At 40.2% G+C, this 15,616-nt stretch overlaps 3 protein-coding genes across 4 annotated transcripts; 2 read left to right on the forward strand and 1 right to left on the reverse strand.

Moving 5' to 3' along the window:
* The first annotated feature begins 2,328 nt into the window (after positions 1 to 2,328).
* LOC124348630 (probable H/ACA ribonucleoprotein complex subunit 1) lies at positions 2,329 to 3,564 on the forward strand. Its single transcript, XM_046798859.1, has 4 exons — positions 2,329 to 2,527; positions 2,584 to 2,690; positions 2,881 to 3,096; positions 3,159 to 3,564. The coding sequence occupies exons 1-4, from the start codon at positions 2,488 to 2,490 to the stop codon at positions 3,474 to 3,476; spliced, it is 681 nt and encodes a 226-aa protein (XP_046654815.1). The 5' UTR covers positions 2,329 to 2,487; the 3' UTR covers positions 3,477 to 3,564.
* Positions 3,565 to 4,360: 796 nt separating this feature from the next.
* LOC124348627 (protein dopey-1-like) lies at positions 4,361 to 12,843 on the reverse strand. 2 transcript variants are annotated; one of them, XM_046798852.1, is made up of 16 exons: positions 12,580 to 12,843; positions 12,321 to 12,507; positions 11,722 to 12,253; positions 11,514 to 11,655; positions 11,319 to 11,455; positions 9,779 to 11,245; positions 8,494 to 9,703; positions 8,244 to 8,428; positions 7,996 to 8,179; positions 6,514 to 7,931; positions 6,215 to 6,426; positions 6,003 to 6,146; positions 5,742 to 5,937; positions 5,598 to 5,609; positions 4,959 to 5,262; positions 4,361 to 4,885 (listed from the first exon to the last, which is right to left on the reverse strand). In XM_046798852.1, exons 1-16 carry the CDS (start codon positions 12,724 to 12,726, stop codon positions 4,673 to 4,675), a joined length of 6,690 nt encoding a protein of 2,229 aa, XP_046654808.1. In that variant the 5' UTR covers positions 12,727 to 12,843; the 3' UTR covers positions 4,361 to 4,672. The 2 variants fall into 2 exon arrangements, with proteins under 2 accessions (XP_046654808.1, XP_046654809.1); XM_046798853.1 differs by lacking the exon at positions 5,598 to 5,609.
* A 191-nt stretch (positions 12,844 to 13,034) lies between these two features.
* LOC124348631 (zinc finger matrin-type protein 2-like) lies at positions 13,035 to 14,505 on the forward strand. Its single transcript, XM_046798860.1, has 5 exons — positions 13,035 to 13,185; positions 13,612 to 13,826; positions 13,893 to 13,966; positions 14,028 to 14,173; positions 14,237 to 14,505. The coding sequence occupies exons 1-5, from the start codon at positions 13,168 to 13,170 to the stop codon at positions 14,381 to 14,383; spliced, it is 600 nt and encodes a 199-aa protein (XP_046654816.1). The 5' UTR covers positions 13,035 to 13,167; the 3' UTR covers positions 14,384 to 14,505.
* The last annotated feature ends 1,111 nt before the right edge of the window (positions 14,506 to 15,616 follow it).

Here is a 15,616-nt window from a genome sequence, read left to right on the forward strand (position 1 = left end):
CGAAGCATACGATTTATCTACACCTCGGGTTTTTATATTGCTGGCCACTAGACTATATGAAAAGGCCTACAGTATGTCCCTCGGTCTAAAGTGAAGGCCAGGAAAGCATTGAAATAGGGTGGGGTTCAAGTTCAAGTTTCCCAAGCGTTCGTTTTCGCATTGCACTTGATAAACATTAGGTTAGAAAACAGATCTGGTTAGTTCTGTATCGTTTAGCACATAGTATTATCGGTACCAGTGCTCACAGTGCTGCTACCGGTAAAGTCACAGTGAAATTATTTTTGAAAAATAATGAGTGTAAGCTAAGATTAACCATGACTTACTTAACAGTTAACACTTGTGAAACAGTGAATTTCGACAAACGGACAAAGAACAAAGAAAAAAGTTAACTTTCGTCTGCTGTGAAAGTTTGAATGTGAAAGAGCGGTTGAGGTTATACTAAGCAACATATTTTGTGACGCAAAGCCACAAGTGGCGCCAAAAAAACAAAATCCGCCACTTGTCTTTAGTAAATTAACTTATTTTATCTTATAAATTCAAAAGATAAGATAAAATGCAAGTATCGGTATCTTATCTGTATCTTTGAGCAAAATTTATCAAAGATACCGATAAGATAAGATATTTCATGAAATTTTAGGAGGAAGTTTCAAATACACAAAAGATACCGAAAGTATCTTATCTTATCGGTATCTTATCTATCTTTTTAAAAAGATAGGAAACACTGTCCCTTGAGCAGAGCCATTAAGGGGGAGGTCACTCAATTCCATAAGACTTTTCTCCATAAGGCCACGAGACAGAGATAGCTAGCTCCATGAAAGCAGATAGCTCTATTTTAAAATATTAAATATTAATTCTGAAATATTTAAAATTAATTTGAAAATTAATTAAATAGAATAAACAAAAATAAGTAATAACAAATACAATTGATTTGATTTTTTGGACGCAAATTTCAAAAAATTGTGAATTTTAATCACAAAATAAAAATATAAAAAATTGCCTAATCTAGATGAATTAGGAATTTAAGGATAGGGAATCATATAAAGCTTAAACTAAATCAATTTCTGGACACATTGATTTTACAATTTGATTACACAATTTAATGATTATGATGTAAATTACTAGATGTAGGCCTACTATTTTTTTATGAATTTAGTAGTTATTCATGTCGGTTTACGTGCGAAATTTTTTCGCCGTGTTTTACACGGCGCTTATGGCGGTATGCATAAGTTTAAAATTGATGCTGCTTAACAACGAAATAACCCAAAATAATCCCCAAATACTATAGTTTTAAAGCCCATTTAACTTAGTTTACTATGTGTTAATTATATATAATGAAAGATTGAGAGTAAATAGCAGGGGAGTGATTTAAATTATAAAAAACTACCCTTTTTCATTTTTCCTAAAAGATTTAGAACACACCCACCAGGAGAAATTTTTTGGGGCCGGTGCAACTCCCCCCCCCCCCTAGCGGGGGAAAGTTTTTTGCCACTCTTGCAGTCTTGCCTATTTCCTATTACTCTAACCATGGACTACTTTAACTAAAGGACGGGACTCTTCGCCTATCTCGCCGTGTTAAAGCTACTCGGGTGGGGATTGTTCAGGAGATAATTAATGGAAAACATCAATAAATGCAGTTTTTTCGCTGATTCCAACTGTGTTTATAAATCTTAGTAAAAAAAACTAATTAATAACGTATTATAATTTTACTTTCAGGAGTAGGGGTAAAAAGACAAAACACCGGTGCCATCTAGCAGCCAAGCACCCTAAGGGCCTAAGCTCTCAAGAATATATGCCACAAGGTAAAAGAGAGTTCGGCAGCACTGTGAAAGCAATAGAGATAAGAGAGTGGTGTCTCTTTCTCTTGGTATGCACGAATGGGCATCTGCTTGCAGACTTCCAAGAGCTTAGGAGGTTTGGTTCCTAGATGGCACAGGTGTTTTGTCTTTTTTCCAATTTTCCGTAAAGTAATTTGCAATATCTCTATAACCGTACATTTTAGGTATAGGGACATTAGGTAACACAATACATATTTTTAAATTTCGATTCCGATTCTCCCGGAAATTTTTTTACATGGCCGACATAGGAAAGGCCGAAGAGTCCCGTCCTTTAGTTAAAGTAGTCCATGCTCTAACGCTACGCGTCGTGGCAACCCAGCTGGTGTAAAAATGAAGTGTACTCTGTTAAATCTATTATTACTCAATAATCAACGAAACAAAATAATTACTTTTTATTCCATTAAAAATTCGATTAATATGAAAAGATTTATTAATTTTTTTTACATTTTCAATCCGCCACCTGGTGTTGATGTATGGCACTGGATGCAGATCCAGCTTGAAGTCTTGAAACTCCCTTTTGCTTTTAGCTTCTGCATTTTACGACAGTTTTTCCACGTGGTCAGTGGCTTGAAGTGCTTTTTTAAAATCTGCGTTAATCAAAATTCTTGAATTGTGTAATTCTTAGACCAGACAAGGCAATTACTAAATATTAATGTCTTTTCGAGGAGGTAGAGGAAATGGGGGCGGTAGAGGTAATATTGATTTAATTTGCACATGTTCATTCATTCATTAAATTTGTTGCCATTAGGTGGAAGTTTTGGAGGAGGTAGAGGTTTTGGAGGACGCGGAGCTGGAGGAGGTCGTGGAGGAAGTTTCGGTGGACGTGGTCCTCAAGACTTTGGCCCACCTGAATTTGTAATTATTATTTCATACTAACAGTTCTAACCGTGAGCAATGCTAAACCGAACAAATGTTTGAACCATTGTCATTTGTCATATACTAGAAAACTTCATACTTCTGTGATGTCAAACTGAGTAGTGATTGTTCATATTTCTCTTGTAGTCTGATATTATTAAATTGAATTTTCGTGTTTATCTACTTTTAGGTGAAAGAATTGGGTTATTTTACTCATCCCTGCCAGGACGATCTAATCTGCAGATGTACACTTGACGATATTCCATACTTCAATGCTCCAATTTATTTGGAAAACAAGCAGCAGATTGGCAAAGTTGATGAAATTTTTGGTTCCATTAAAGAGTATTCAGTTTCAGTGAAACTTAGTGAAGATGTTAAAGCTAAATCATTTACACCCAATCAAAAGGTAAGAATATGATACTGTTACTCTAGACTTGTTTTTATATTTATCTAAATTTTTTTGTTTAGATTTACATTGATCCTGCAAAGCTACTGCCATTGGGCCGATTTTTACCTCAACCAGGAGGAGCTGGTCGCGTAGCCAAACGCGGGGGAGGTCGAGGTGGTGCCGGTGGTAGAGGAGGTTTTGGCAGAGGAGGAGGTGGTGGATTTGGTCGTGGAGGTGGAGATCGCGGAGGAAGAGGAGGATTTGGTGGTAGGGGCGGAGGTGACCGTGGAAGAGGAGGATTTGGAGGACGAGGAGGTGGGGGAGGATTTGGAGGACGAGGTGGAAGTGGCGGATTTGGAGGACGAGGCGGAGGAGGATTTAGAGGAAGAGGAGGCTAACATTTGATTCCCCGTTCACTGTGAAGCATTTCTTTTTTCTATTGACTTTGTATCTTTGACTTTTCTTCCAATAGAAATTGGAGACTAACTTTTGTTGTCATTTTCTTTTATTGCTTCATTGTGATGCTGTTGATTCTTTCGTAAAATTCCCTAAGAGCTAGTGGAATTATTTTTAGCTCTTGTAGAAGTTGGTAAAGATGTATTGATTTAGTCGTAAAGATTTCCCGAAATATTGATTCGAAAAAGTCAACAGTTTTGAGTTCTTAGATAAGTCATAAGTGGTTCGGTTTTCTTTTGGTTTACCAATCCTCAAATGCACGATGAAAGGTACTGTATATAGCAGTGCCTTTCAACAGCCTTTTTCGGTTCGGACTAAATCGCTGAGGTTTTTACCGTTCATGGCGCGCAATCAATATTTTGGGCTATTGCTCAAAGATGTAGTCGCTCGTAATACCTGGTAATAGTTTGATCATCAGACAGTCAACATCGTCGAGAAATCTGGTAGAACTCCTTTAAACAAATCAAAGGTTGTTACGTAAAGGTGTTATAACGTTTTCGGTTGGCGATCACGTGTTTAAAGTAGCTCCCTTGATTTTTCAATTTTGTAAGTTTCTAATTTTTTAGGTTTCCAATTTTTCTCATTTACTGTAAGCTTTTAGCGCTTCTAGCAGTCGAATTTCATGTTTTCTGATTATCTGGACAGCAGTGTTGGTTTATTTTAAAAAATACTTAGGGACTAATGTATGTAACATACCAACATTGAATAATGTTATCAAGCCTAACGGAAAACTGTGGAGATTAACAGTGTGTAATTTATTTATCACAACCTCATTAAGAAAGTTTTATCAACGACCAAGTGAATCCCATCCACCGTTTTTAGAATGTACGACAAACCAATTTATAGAAAAATGGTGAATATTATTTTTCAGCCAGTGTAAAACGGAACTTAAAACTAGAAAAACAAACAGCTCTAATAGAAGAATTGGTACATGCAGTTAAAAAGACATAATTAGAGAAAGGCACTCCTCGAACGACCTTGGACGGGTTAAATTTGAGGGCAGAATGCTCCATCAAGAATCCGAAAGTTATAAATAACAAGCGATCGTGCACAACTAATCTAACGAAATTTTTTCTATAACCGACGTAGAAAAGGGAACGGGGTGCAGACTAGTTTCAGAATGAAGGTTTCATCACGTTCAAAGAGGAATAGGTTCCAGGAAGTCACGCTCCAACATAGTCTCCATGGAAGAAACGATGTGGTCTTCGTTTGGTCGGGCGCGCGGACAACGCTGCTCAATGGCGTGAAAGAAAGGCAGAAGATCCATCAAGCTTTTAATGGCACAGGCAGACGGCATGGCCATATCATCTAAAGAGATGTTAGCTGGAAGAGACGTTTTTGAAATTTCCACCTAAACACAAAGTAAAATATTGAAGTTAAATCTTTGGCAAATGAGAGAAGAAGAAATGATTGCGAACTGTCACCTTATTGCGAAGTAAACGATAGATCCGAGTGAGATATGGGACGAAATTGGGTGTGACCTGCTGTTGAATACTGCGACTACTGCTACTAATGTCACCGTCGCATGTGCTGTCATCTCCGACAAAAGCCCAGCGATACATCTGAAATTGAGGAAGCCGAGTGGCTGGAAGAATTAAAGCTAGGTGTAGAAGTTTACAGGTGGCCAAGTAGAGGTGTAACCACGCCGGGTGAGCGTGTCCCTGCAGACCGTTGGTGGTGCTGGTTACCCATGCAGAGTCCAGGGCACTCAGTCTACGAATCTGCGAACTGAAATAATTGTTACAGTTCAAGTTGAGCGTAAAACAAGGACAAAAACTAAACAGAAGCTAGTAGAAAAATACGAGAAAACGACAACAGCATGCTGGAAACGACGTGCACATTCATTCCCATTCAAAGGCAGAACGTGCTGTATTGGTCATACAATTCGCTCTATCCCACAAACAAAAATCCGACCATAAAATTGCACTTTGTAGACCTGTCAATGTGACAAACCAAACGATAAAACAAACGATGAAAGCTACATGAGAAGCTAACGTCTACGACAACGTTCCATTGATGGAATATAACCAATACGAACACACTTCAATGTGACCACGTTGTACCTGTTCCAGTTTCTGTTGTTCGGATATTCGGTTGGCGGATTCGCAACAAGTTTTAAAAATGTAGGGACAATAGTCCAAAAATGGAAGGGGATAAATCGTTGATATGCACGTTAAATAGCATATGCGAAAATAGTTTTTGTTTACCTAAACTCCTCTGTGTCTCGGCGAAGTTCATGTTCCAACTGTGAAAGAACTTGAACGGTTTCGGCAATCACTGATGGCCAAAGGGAAGTCACGTGCTGTTGAGATGTTCTCAACAATAGAACACGGAAACACATGAAAACTTGGGCCTGAACACTTGGCCAAGACTGGGCAAGTCTAAGGCTTTCAGACAATTTTTCTGCGAACAAAAATACGTAATATTAGTTTTATTTTAAGCGAATCTATAATTCAATTTAATGTTACCTTGAATATCCGGTAAGAACCGCTGATACTGATCTCCATCAGTGCAAAACAACGTAAATGCAAGTCTCTTGAGAAGCAGTGTTCGCATTTCCATTTCCAGCTCTCGAGAACTGAAAATTCCTGATGGACTCACCGATACACGATCTAAATTTCAAAAATCAAAATGGGTTCATTCAAATTTCTGAAATTGTCTTTTTTCAAAACTCAAGTACTGAGAAATTCACGAAAAGCGTCCTTGTCATGACACATGAGATTGTCGATGATATTTTTCCAATGACGCAGGGTCTCAATGTCCATCATGAAGAAAGTCGGATCCAACAAGAGATCGAAAGCATCTTTGCGCCAAGCACGCCGCGTAGCAGGGTAATCGCTGAGCGAACTAAGTAAAAGAGAAGCAGCTCTCATGCCAAGGACATTTGACTGGCTGCTCTCCATTAAAACATAAAATAAAAAATGATTATATAAATACACAAATGAAAAGTGGAAATATTTGTCTAATCTTCAGTACAACCTGTGGTGTCGTAGATAGGGAACAACGTTAGCTAAGAGTGTCGTTAGTAGTGGGATAACTCGTTCTTTGTCTTGACTAGGGAAAATAAGATCTTGCAGCGGGGCCAGCAGTTCAGCCAGTACGGCTAAAGCTTGAATGCTGTATCGCGATGTTTTATTATTACTACTGGGATTCACCACCACGGCAGCATCCTCAGTCGCCGATGCATGAACGGAAGACGTGTCGCTTGAGGAGCTGCTCAATTCATCCAGGATGGCGGCATCATCGCACTCAGTGACAGGAGCCACGGACAAAGTGTCACGGCGAACCGAGAGGTTCCGCCGGAGCCATGTTGTCTGTTCGAGACATGCTGCCGCAACGGCCCCACACGCTTCCAAGAGCTTTCCAGTGACTTCTTGCAATTCACGTTGATCACGTTTTTCTCCAGGTGTTTGGTAACGTTGGACAGCTTCTCCGAAGACGACAAGGCCAGCAAATAGGATGGGTGGAGCCATGGTAGTGATTTCTCTGAGCAGCTGGAGAAGTGAACCCCAGCATTCGCCAAGTTGGACTCGGTTGATCTTTTGCAAATACGCATGGAAAAAGTGAAGCAATCCTACTTCCAATCGGGAACTGCGGTTCTGTAGCTGCATCTGAAGAGGCTGTTTGAGAACTTGACGGAGTAGCTGGACCAGTGTGTCCGGCGGAAGAACTCGAACTGATGAAATGAGGTCTACGAGAGCGAGTTGCTCAGCTCCACATTCGGGAATTATTTTTCTTACTTTGCCATTGCCGGGAATAAAGTCCTTCCGCTTCTCTACCCAAGCCACACTGACGGCGGCTAGCAAACTGACTCCATGATGATGGCCGATGGGACTGACAAATTCCAGCAGCTTTTGGCGCTGCACTTTACCAGTTGACCTGTCGGTAGACGATTCTTGCCACAGATAACCGATGCAAACGAGAATTCGTGGTAAATTAGAAAGCATCTGCCTTCTGGCCACTGTGTATGGGTCTCCGCCGTTGGAAGAGTTTTCGTTGTTGAGGATGGCGCTGACGCCGCTAGGAGTAAAAGCGTGCATCAAGTTGTGTAAGATCTGACCATTGGGATTGGGGAGAGTTCCAATTGCGTAAGCACTCGACACTCCCCAGCTCATGCCGCCTAGCATTCCGGCTGATCCAGCAAGAGTCGGCGCTCCAGCACTGTGGGGTGAGTCAACCAAAGCAAAGTGACACAGAGCTGTCAGGGCTTCCAATTCGGTAATCAGGTAATCGGGTGGGCAATTCGGTTGCTGAGACGTGGACGATGCTAACGACTCCAAATTGAGGCAGACTTGTGGGACGACGGCATTCAACAAAGCGGGCAAAGAGCGGCCCATCAGCGGCAAACTAGAAACTAATAACCGAGTGAATTCCGTATGCAACCAGCGAGACGATTTCTGGAAAACGATGGAAGGTAAAAATTGATTCACGATTCCATAATTTGACGAAGTAGTCATTTACCTGTTTTAGAGCAGTGAGAATAGCAGTTGTGAAAAGGGGCTGTGAGTGAACTGGAACGCCTCGTTGATAAACTCCAGGAACGGCGGCAGGAGGTGAAGCTGCAGCAAAATTACCATTCGGCAAGTCGCTGGGACCATTCTGCTTGAATAGCTGATCTTCAATGGCCATTATGGACAACAAAAGCCTAGGCAGAAAATATGAAATTTTTATTCTGATGCACAGATTGAAATTTCCCATTCAAGGCTTACTTAACAAGAGATATTAGAGTAGCTTCAGAATAGCTACTACCCGATTTTTCATCTTCCTCGTTAAAAAGGACGATTTCTTCAGTCAAAGTTGGTAGAAAATTTTGATTTCCGTTTCTCTTCTTGACTGGCTTGCTGTGGTCTAATGTAACAACATGCAACATGGCCAAAACTGAATGCAAAGCCACCTATGGGAAAAGACAACTAATATAGTACACATTTCTTAGATAATTGAAAAAATTAAGACGTATACCTTTTGGACTCGACAGCGCGTCAAAACGTCCGAAATGAAGGATGAAAATCCTTTCCCTAAATCTCGCACCAACGGGAGCAGTTCATTAAGAAACATGGTGAGGAGTTGAACGCAAGCCAATTGGACTTGGCGATTGGATATGATTTCTTGTCTGGTTAAACTACTCATTCCAAGGGAAGAATAGTACGTTCTAAGGTGGTAGAGCAGTAATTGCAACAGGATTTCCAGATACATGCTGCTGCGATGTGGGGCCATCCAATCACCAGACACTTCACCTTGGAAGCCGTTGCCGAAAAGACACTTGCGATGCCGGGCCAAAAGTTCCTGCAGCAGACCGGAGTGAGGCGAGCGAGAAGAAGCGATTCCGGTTGAGGAGAGACTCAACAATAACAAGCGAGGCTGCAACTGTAGTTGGCTACGCAGGGTTCGAAGAACGTGAAGCGTTTGCTGGGCATCACTAACTTGGCAATACAACAGGATATGATTGTGGAGCGGATGAATATCTGCCAGTTTCTCCGTCGTGACTGCGGTGGTTTCTTTCCGCTTGAAACGGGCAGCAGCAGCGGCGGCCACCGCTTTATTGACGACCGTTTCAATGAGTTCATCAAGCAAAGACTTGACTACTACCGTGGATTCAGGTTCTTTGGGGGCTTCTCGTTCAGAACTCGCGGTAGGAGATGTTGCAGCATTCAGCGTGCCCGGAACGTGAAATAAATCTTCTGAAAATGGATTCACAAAGAGGCCAACGGTCTGTTCCATGATTTGGTGTTGCGGAAGTTGCCAAGGGAACACGACTTGACGGTCGACGAAAGACTCTGGAGCTCGGCCGTCTGCGCCGAGGCCAAGCGTCAAAACGGACCGGCTTGGATTGAAAGGCCTGGATTTAGTTCGGCTTGGTGTAACGTGATAAATGACATGGCCGTTCACTGAGCTGATGGCATAAATATTATCTTCGCGGTCCGCCTGCTGTTTCTCGTTTTCCTGGCTGGTAGGCTGAAACGTGACGTGGCGAATGCTAACACGAGCCGAATGAGGTTTGAGCAGCTTCAGAAGTAGAGGATCCAGTATCCGACTGAGATCATTTCGCAACAAAGCCTGGATGAACCATCCTTCGGCAGCCGTTCTTTGTGGACTAGGTGGATCTAGCGACAACCAATCAAGAAGCAATTGCAAGCAACGGTCAAAGGTCTTGAGTCGTCGAGATCCCCATCTGTTATTACAAAAAAAGAAATTAAGAATATTGTAAAAACTGAGAAAAATCAATTTAATATTTTTAACTATTTACTTCGAAGGTTCCAGGTCTCGTCCCAAGTGCCAAAGAATAGCGAATTTCTCCACGGCAGGCGAACAGCTCTCGTTTCGTTGCATTTGTTGACTAAGACTCGATAGAATGACATCTTCGGCTACATGGCTCAGAATAGGAGGAGCAAGCGTATGGAGCTGGTGAATTAACTCGGCACACTGTTGAAACTCGAATGGTGGCCCTATTCCTTCCCATAACCCCTGGGCAATTCGTTGGAATACGCAACTTTTATTGAGCAGAGTCAACAGTTGGGTGGGTGTAATAACTGGAAGCAATACGACAGTAAACATATCAGAAGGGGCATCTCCGTTTTGAAAATGGGTGGCCTGTTCCGGTTTCCAATAGGCAGCAGGAATAATGGAAGAGGTCAATGCTGTCAAATCGAGCAATGTGGCGGCACTAGTCAAATATATTTGATTTGACCAAGATGTTAAATTGGTAAGACAACAGCTGGCCAAGCAAAGAAGCTGCAGCCAATCGGGTAACGTTTCCCACTCTTGATTGCTTGATATCACTTGATGAGAAGCCATGGCTGCAGCACAATACGTTGGGAAAGCCGAAAGTTCTTTCAGAAGAGCACAGCATTGTGTGAACACCGGTAGCAACTGGGTCAATTGTTCGGTGTCCGCCAGCTTCAATTCCTTCGGCAGGTCTAATTCGTACATCTCTTGAATACAATTCAATGATTTTCCGTCGGTCACGCAACCGCCACTGCTGGGGTTTGCGCACTCTTCCAGCATCTCTTCAAGTGATGGAGTACGATTGGCAGTTTTGACAGGAAGCATTTTAACTGCTTGCTCCAATAACGTTGTTCTATCTGATATAAATATGCCTGGATTGAGGAGCTTGGCAAGGAGTTGTTGAATTGCCACTACTGCATGTTCTAGCAACTGTTTCTGGTGCTGAGAAGACGATATTAGCGCTGGACTACTGGGAGGACTGTGAAACTCTCCTGAACTCGATTCGATGGCTTCTTCGCCTTCTGACGGACTGCTCCAAGAGCCGGCAATTTCTTCCGCTCCTTCGTGAGCAGGGAGAATTTTCTTCAACAACGTGAGGCAGAGTTTGATTCCGGCTAAAACCGACACCGCACTCATAGCGCCGAAGGAAGCATGCAACAGATCAGCCGTTTGTACAAGTAGAGAAGGTAAATGCTCAACTTGCGTATCACTGCTGGTTTCTACTGAAAGAAGTTCCAGCAAGAAAGCGGAAAGTTTGCACATTTCCAAAAAATGTGGTGGGCCTTGACCCACTTGCTGGACATCTTTGCTCGCCGTGTCTATGCAACTGCTTTTTTGCAAGAGACGACCAGTGTAAGACCAAATATATGATTCTTCTAATGTTCCAAATAATAAATTGGCTGTTTTGACAAGATCGTCGTGCTGAGCCGCTTTCTTTAATTTGGTGTTATTCTTGGTGGATTGATCATTGCTGGAGAAGTACAGAGACCTTTAAATCGAAATATTCTCACTATTATTTCGGCAAGATTATTAAAACTTATGTAAATGAAAATGTATGCTACCGAAAGACATCGATCAGAATATCATCCAAAATGATGGGGCCTATTTCAGGTTTATCAAGCAGAGATATCAAAACGCGGTAAGGTCTCATATCCGGTGGCTTGGCTATTACACTATTCTTCAAAATCAACTGGAGAGCCTGCAAACAACGAATTCTTTAAATAATACATTATTACAGATTTTAATCAGGGCATTACCTCAACCAAAAGGTCCTTGGAATGACGCTGAAAGTATGAATTTATATTAGATTCACTTGTATCATCACTAGCAACCTTCCCTAGCGAATCATCAGCACTCAAAAGCTGTGGTTCGCTACCCAAAAGCCACGAGAAAAGTCGTCTAAAATAAATAACGGGTAAAATTGAAAGAAAAGAATTTTGTTGTTAGGGATTATAAAAAAAATACCTATTTAGGGACATGTCTCTTCTCAGTAATGTAGTGATGGCAGCCGCAAGCAGATGTACAACATCAGGCTTCAGCAAGTGTGATCCATGAAGTGGAAAGGCTGCTAACAAAAATTCTAGAGCGCTTCGTTGAACTAAAACACTGCTGTCTTCTAATGAAGCACACATGGAATGGATCATAAGATCTACATTTTGTCCCAAAATTTCTAGCTGATCTTCTATTGACAGCTTCCGATCAAAATGAGACAAAATGAAGGTATATGCAGGTAGTCGTATTTGAGGATTCTCGGAAACGCATTTCCAGAGGCAACCGTAGAAAAAATTTGCAGAAACTCCATTGCAAATTTTGTCAAAAAGTGTGCTAGTGCGATCATAATGGTCAGCACCTTCTTCCAATCCAGGAAGAACTCCATTTAAAAATCCACTTAGACCTGGTTTTAGATATTCTGCAATTGGTACTAAATGTATCTCATAAAGGGACAACAGCACTGGCCTCACATTGATTGCAGCATTTACAAGAAGTGGATAAAGACCTGAAAATAACATAATAAAAGATCAATACATATTGAAACAATCTTCTTTAAAGTAAAAGAAAAATACCTGCACTGTATATGAACAATTCATTTGCAAGTCTTGCAGCACCCACAAGCTTGAAAATCAGATCATATGTTTCTAAAGCCTTCAAATGAACACCACTAGGAAGTGCTGGATGGAGACACTGAGCAAGTCGTTTTGCTATTATAACTCTTCTTGGAATTATATTAAATTTGGAATGACTTTGGAGAACCTAGCTCAACACAAAACAGATTACTTAATAAAACGATATCTTTGAAAAAATGGACAAATGATGAGAAAATACTTTGTTAAGTTTGCCAAGTGCAGCAATCAAATCGGCCCATTCGCTAGTATACTCGAAATTTTTCAATGCTTTATCCACAGAATTAATGTAATTTCTATATTTCGGTTCGTCTATGAGCTCAAGTTCTTCTAAACTCAGATGCGACATTTTCAGACGTTGATAAAAGGTACAATCTTATGTTTTATCGTTTGTTTTGCATGACGGAAAACTGAACGTTTACGTTGACGGTTGACAGCTAAGTTTCGTCTGCATTTCTGCAGTCAGGCGATATTTTCCCTTTGGGCATCTTCGGGCGCTTCGGCTTCGGCAACCAAATTAATTTAACTTGGGATTGGAAATCAATTTTCGTAAAAGAGAAGTTCGGTGAGATTTTTGTATGAATCAATTCGGGCAAGTAGCATGGCAGTAAGCATAATACATAATGGAAAAACAAAATTGGAGAAAAAAATTGTCATCTATCAATTTGACAACAGCGTCTAAGTCCATTTTGCTTCTGCTGTTTGCTTGCTTCGTTATTGTTTTCCTCTGAAAATTTGTGACATCCCAGGCTGATTATTTATTTGGAAGAATTACTTTGTACTTTGTATAATGGCTTCGTCATCATCGGTTAGTATTCAGATCATACTATAAATATGGATTTATGCATTAATATCACCCGGCAAAACTTACGAATTATTTCACTCAATTTTCGATGAGTGATCACGCCAACAGCAAACTACATAAACATTGAAATTTGATAACAAATGCTGACTAAAATTCATAGCTAATTTTATTGATTGTATAGCAAGTATCATATCATAACTTCATAAGTATATCTAAATTATATATTAAAAAATTGTTAATAAAAATCACATCAAATATGTTATGATTGTAATGACGGAACAAGAAAGAGCTATGTGTGTTAAGACAAGAATGAAGTTCTTAAAATTTGTAATGAACATTTAATCTTTATCTAGTCTAGCTTTTAAGATTGATGTTATCTTTTCAAAGTATTTTAAACAATAATTACTCTTATTCCTTTTAACGCAACAGCAACCGTCTGACCATCGACGCAAATGGGACCGTGAAGAATATGAGAAATTAGCGGCACAGAGGATTCGCAAGGAAAAGGAAGGAGACGAAGATGATTTCCTTCTTCCTTCAAAAAGGGAACTTCTGAAGCAACGTGACTATAAAGTTGACCTTGAATCACGCCTAGGAAAGAGTGTCGTGATCACCAAAACAACCCCTGCAGCGCAAGGAGCCGGGTAGTTAATAATATTTTCCATGATTAACCTACTTTTAGCTAATTTCGTATAATTTCATTCCGACAGATACTATTGTAATGTTTGTGACTGTATCGTTAAAGACTCCATCAACTTCCTTGATCACATTAACGGGAAAAAACGTAAGCGTTTAATGTTAACAATCACATTTTCTTAACTGGATAATATCATTTGCATTTTTAGATCAAAGGAATTTGGGAATGTCCATGAAAGTTGAACGTAGCTCTGTAGAACAAGTCAAAAAAAGATTCGAGGCGTTAAAAAAGAAGAAAGAGGAAAAAACTAAAGAGTACGACTTATCGGAACGAATCCAGGAGCTCAAGGAAGAGGTGAAAAAAATGTCGAGCCTTATTAGTGTTCTTTGTAATTGGTAACGGTTAAATTTTATATAGGAAGAGAAACTTCGAGAGTATAGAAGAGAAAAAAGGAAAGAAAAGAAGCGAAAGTTTAATGAAGTCGACAAATCTGATCACAATGACGACAATGATGATATGGCTGCGATGATGGGATTCAGTGGATTTGGAACTTCGAAAAAATAACTGTGAAAAATACACACGGTAACACGATTTACTTGCAACTATGAATCTAAATGCTGCATTCCCTTTGTCATATATACGCCATTTCCGTTCGACACGAAATTAAATTTGCCCTTTATAACTGAGCTATCGTTTTCCTCATTTCCACTCTGATTTCCCTTTAATTTTTTACTAAACAACGTTGAGCTTAACTCAACTAGGCCATCACATCCGAGAAATTTTTCCTATTTTTTCTATTTGGAGAGATTGGAGTTGTTTTGTTCAAACCATATTGTTTTCTAAGAAATGTTTCTCTAATTTGTGTTGTTGTCTCCACAGCAGATGTTTGTTGAGTGGGCAATTTGAGAAGTCCATAAATCCTTGCGTAGGTTCAATGAAGGAGTATGGCATAGCGATTCTCTGAAATAGGGCAGTCATAACGGCAATGGTGTCGAGTAATGTACTGTACAAGCAACAATTAAGCAAAATTTTGTTTCAGCGAAATGAGGTTTGAAGAAGAAAACTTATTCAGGTGAAGAAACGTCGACACGACAGCTGTTGGAAGACCTGGGAATGGAGCCGCGTTGACCGCCATGACCGCCGTTGGCTCCCTAGATGTTTTGGTGATGTGTAAAAACAAAAAAACAAGTATTTAGCTACCAACGTCATGTGGGGAAAAAGGCACGAGAACTTTTCCGTCCTATTTTACATCGATGTCTCCTTTGTCGACTTCAAAAAGATGAATCTCCCGTGCGGCTTTGCTTGGAGAGTGCACTAATTGGGCAACGAGTTTCCTATCAATTAAGGAAACGTCAGAAACAGAAAAATTTTTTTTTGTCGTAGTGATTTATATTTTTTCGTACAAGAATTCTTTTTACAAATTTAAATTCTGAAAGGTGTTATTGGCATGAATATATCAGAACTGCTGCGTTTTTATTTTTAGCCCAGACACGGAAGGAAGTCAACGAGTTTTTTTTGTTTTTTGTTTTTCCTTGCGGTGGCGGCTTGTATCTATTGCTTCTATTTTATCTATTGTTTCCAAGAAACCAAGATCGTGAAAACTATTGTGTAAATGAAAAAAATAAAACAAAAGTTTTTTTTTTTTTTTCATAAGAAGGTCTCCAGTCCGTAACCAAATGAACTTGCAACAACAGCCGGTGTTCAACAAACAACTTGACTCGCTGAAAGGGCATTTGTATCTATAACAAAAGACACAGATGGAAACATCAAAGCAAAGCAAAGTGAGAAAGGCGGCTT

Source organism: Daphnia pulicaria, chromosome 7 (genome assembly GCF_021234035.1).
Source record: "Daphnia pulicaria isolate SC F1-1A chromosome 7, SC_F0-13Bv2, whole genome shotgun sequence".
In the NCBI taxonomy this organism is placed as follows: Eukaryota; Metazoa; Arthropoda; class Branchiopoda; order Diplostraca; family Daphniidae; genus Daphnia; species Daphnia pulicaria.

What these genes read in the sequence shown, in the direction of transcription:
- LOC124348631 (XM_046798860.1), top strand. An exon ending in CCTGCAGCGCAAGGAGCCGG is followed by an intron (nt 13,827 to 13,892) that starts GTAGTTAATAAT and finishes TCATTCCGACAG; the next exon opens with ATACTATTGTAATGTTTGTG. An exon ending in TCACATTAACGGGAAAAAAC is followed by an intron (nt 13,967 to 14,027) that starts GTAAGCGTTTAA and finishes TTGCATTTTTAG; the next exon opens with ATCAAAGGAATTTGGGAATG.
- LOC124348627 (XM_046798852.1), bottom strand. Translation starts at nt 12,726, where the DNA reads ATGTCGCATCTGAGTTTAGAAGAACTTGAGCTCATAGACGAACCGAAA. An exon ending in ACTCTAATATCTCTTGTTAA is followed by an intron (nt 8,180 to 8,243) that starts GTAAGCCTTGAA and finishes TTTTCTGCCTAG; the next exon opens with GCTTTTGTTGTCCATAATGG. An exon ending in GTTCTTACCGGATATTCAAG is followed by an intron (nt 5,938 to 6,002) that starts GTAACATTAAAT and finishes TTTTGTTCGCAG; the next exon opens with AAAAATTGTCTGAAAGCCTT.
- LOC124348630 (XM_046798859.1), top strand. Translation starts at nt 2,488, where the DNA reads ATGTCTTTTCGAGGAGGTAGAGGAAATGGGGGCGGTAGAG. An exon ending in ACTTTGGCCCACCTGAATTT is followed by an intron (nt 2,691 to 2,880) that starts GTAATTATTATT and finishes ATCTACTTTTAG; the next exon opens with GTGAAAGAATTGGGTTATTT. An exon ending in CATTTACACCCAATCAAAAG is followed by an intron (nt 3,097 to 3,158) that starts GTAAGAATATGA and finishes TTTTTTGTTTAG; the next exon opens with ATTTACATTGATCCTGCAAA.